Raw genomic sequence first — 1,594 nt, 5'->3', positions numbered from 1 at the left:
ATAAGTGTCTTTGGACAATGCTGGCTCCCTTAGCTAAGAAACAGAAATAAGCACACAGACCTCTAGAGTTGGACTTGACAGGACAGGGGAAACCTTTACCTTTACTTATGCACCATTTCACTTTCTAAAACTGTTTATGGTCTATGTAGCCCAGGGCACTGTGGGAACCAATTTATGTTTGCAATTAGTGATTTGATTTGCAGTATGCTACTTTCCCATTCATTTTAAATTTAAAATTAGGGCAGAGACCCAGTGTGACCAAAGAATACATTAATGCAGTGGTGGGATTCAGCCAGTTTGCACCAGTTTGGCAGAACTGGTAGCTAATTTTTTGTTGCCCAGGCCCAGAATGGACTTCCGGAAGTGGCCTCCAGACAGAGAATCAGTTGTTCACATATTTGAATCCCACCACTACATTAATGAGACTTTGCCACTGCCCTGTTGGAGATCACTGGAGAAAAGCAAAATAAAAATAAAAATTCAAAATGGGGTAGAGATTAATTCCGATAGCTTAAAATAACCAAATTCAGGCTTTGGATTCTTTGGTGTCTCCAAAGATGGTATAACCCCATTAAGTGGCTTAAATCAAGGCAGAGTTGACATTTTATTTTATTTGTTTGTTTTTAATTGACATTCTCCCCAAATTTTCCATCTATAGAAAGAAGCCATTTCTGAAGATATTGACAAGGCAGTGGAAGCTGCCATTCACACCTTCTGCAAATGCACTGATTGGCCTTGGAATGTATGCAATTCATGTTGCTCCATGCTGTAAACATTCTGATGAGAAACCTAGAAGGCACCAATGCCTATAGTGGGTCAAGTCTAAATCATATTCTCAACTCCAGAGTCCCTAAAAGTCCAATGTAGCTGCCTTTGAATCAGCAATAACTTCACTTTAATGGACCAGCACCTCCATCCTATTGCTGCCTTTCTTTCTGCAAACAAGAGCAGTGCCTTGGGTCTCCTCTGTCTTCACAAGTTTGACAGTGATGTTGCCTTGCTTAAACTTTACCAGAAATCTGTAAGAGATCAAATCAAAGGTCAGCTGAACAAAACAATATAATCCTGATTTTAGCTTTGCTTCACAATTTGTCTGTTGTGTGTAGGCGCCTATGCAATGTTTAATCCCAAAAGCTTATATATAATTACATATAATTATATATAATTACAACTACTGTGTAAGGCAGGCTTAACTTTAGGATTAGAGCCAGTGTGGTTTAATGTTTAAGGCACCAGGCTAGACACTGGAAAATGGTGAGTTCTAATTCTGCCTTGGGCACAAAGCCAGCTGGATGATCTTGAGCCAGTCACATTCTCTCAGCCCTAAGAGGCTTGGACTCCGACTGGTCGGCCCAGGGGGAGGAGACAGAAGCAGGTCTTGAGACGGTTGAATGGGAGGAGTTTGACTCTGTTTCGCCCGAGGACGTGGACAGGGTCCTGGGGAGGCTCAATGCAACCACATGTTTGTTGGATCCATGTCCCTCCTGGCTGGTACTGGCAGCTCGGGAGGGTGCACGAGCCTGGTTCCAGGGAATTGTGAACGCTTCTCTGCAGGAGGGTGTCTTCCCTGCGGCCCTTAAAGAGGCCGTTGTGA

At 43.0% G+C, this 1,594-nt stretch overlaps 1 protein-coding gene across 1 annotated transcript in view; it reads right to left on the bottom strand.

Annotated features, from left to right (window-relative positions):
* Positions 1–627: 627 nt before the first annotated feature.
* The window catches only part of LOC107288512 (unconventional myosin-Ia), a 53,286-nt gene continuing 52,319 nt past the window's right edge, over positions 628–1,594 (bottom strand). The window contains exon 28 of the mRNA XM_015817140.1: positions 628–1,019. Within this exon, the coding sequence (XP_015672626.1) occupies positions 896–1,019 (124 nt within the window). The 3' untranslated portion in view covers positions 628–895. The remainder of the gene's footprint in view (positions 1,020–1,594) is intronic.

Source organism: Protobothrops mucrosquamatus, unplaced genomic scaffold, assembly GCF_001527695.2.
Source record: "Protobothrops mucrosquamatus isolate PMUCROS unplaced genomic scaffold, P.Mucros_1.0 scaffold555, whole genome shotgun sequence".
NCBI classification, from domain to species: Eukaryota; Metazoa; Chordata; class Lepidosauria; order Squamata; family Viperidae; genus Protobothrops; species Protobothrops mucrosquamatus.
Note: the sequence above shows the minus strand (reverse complement) of the source record. Positions and strands in the feature narration are given on the sequence as shown.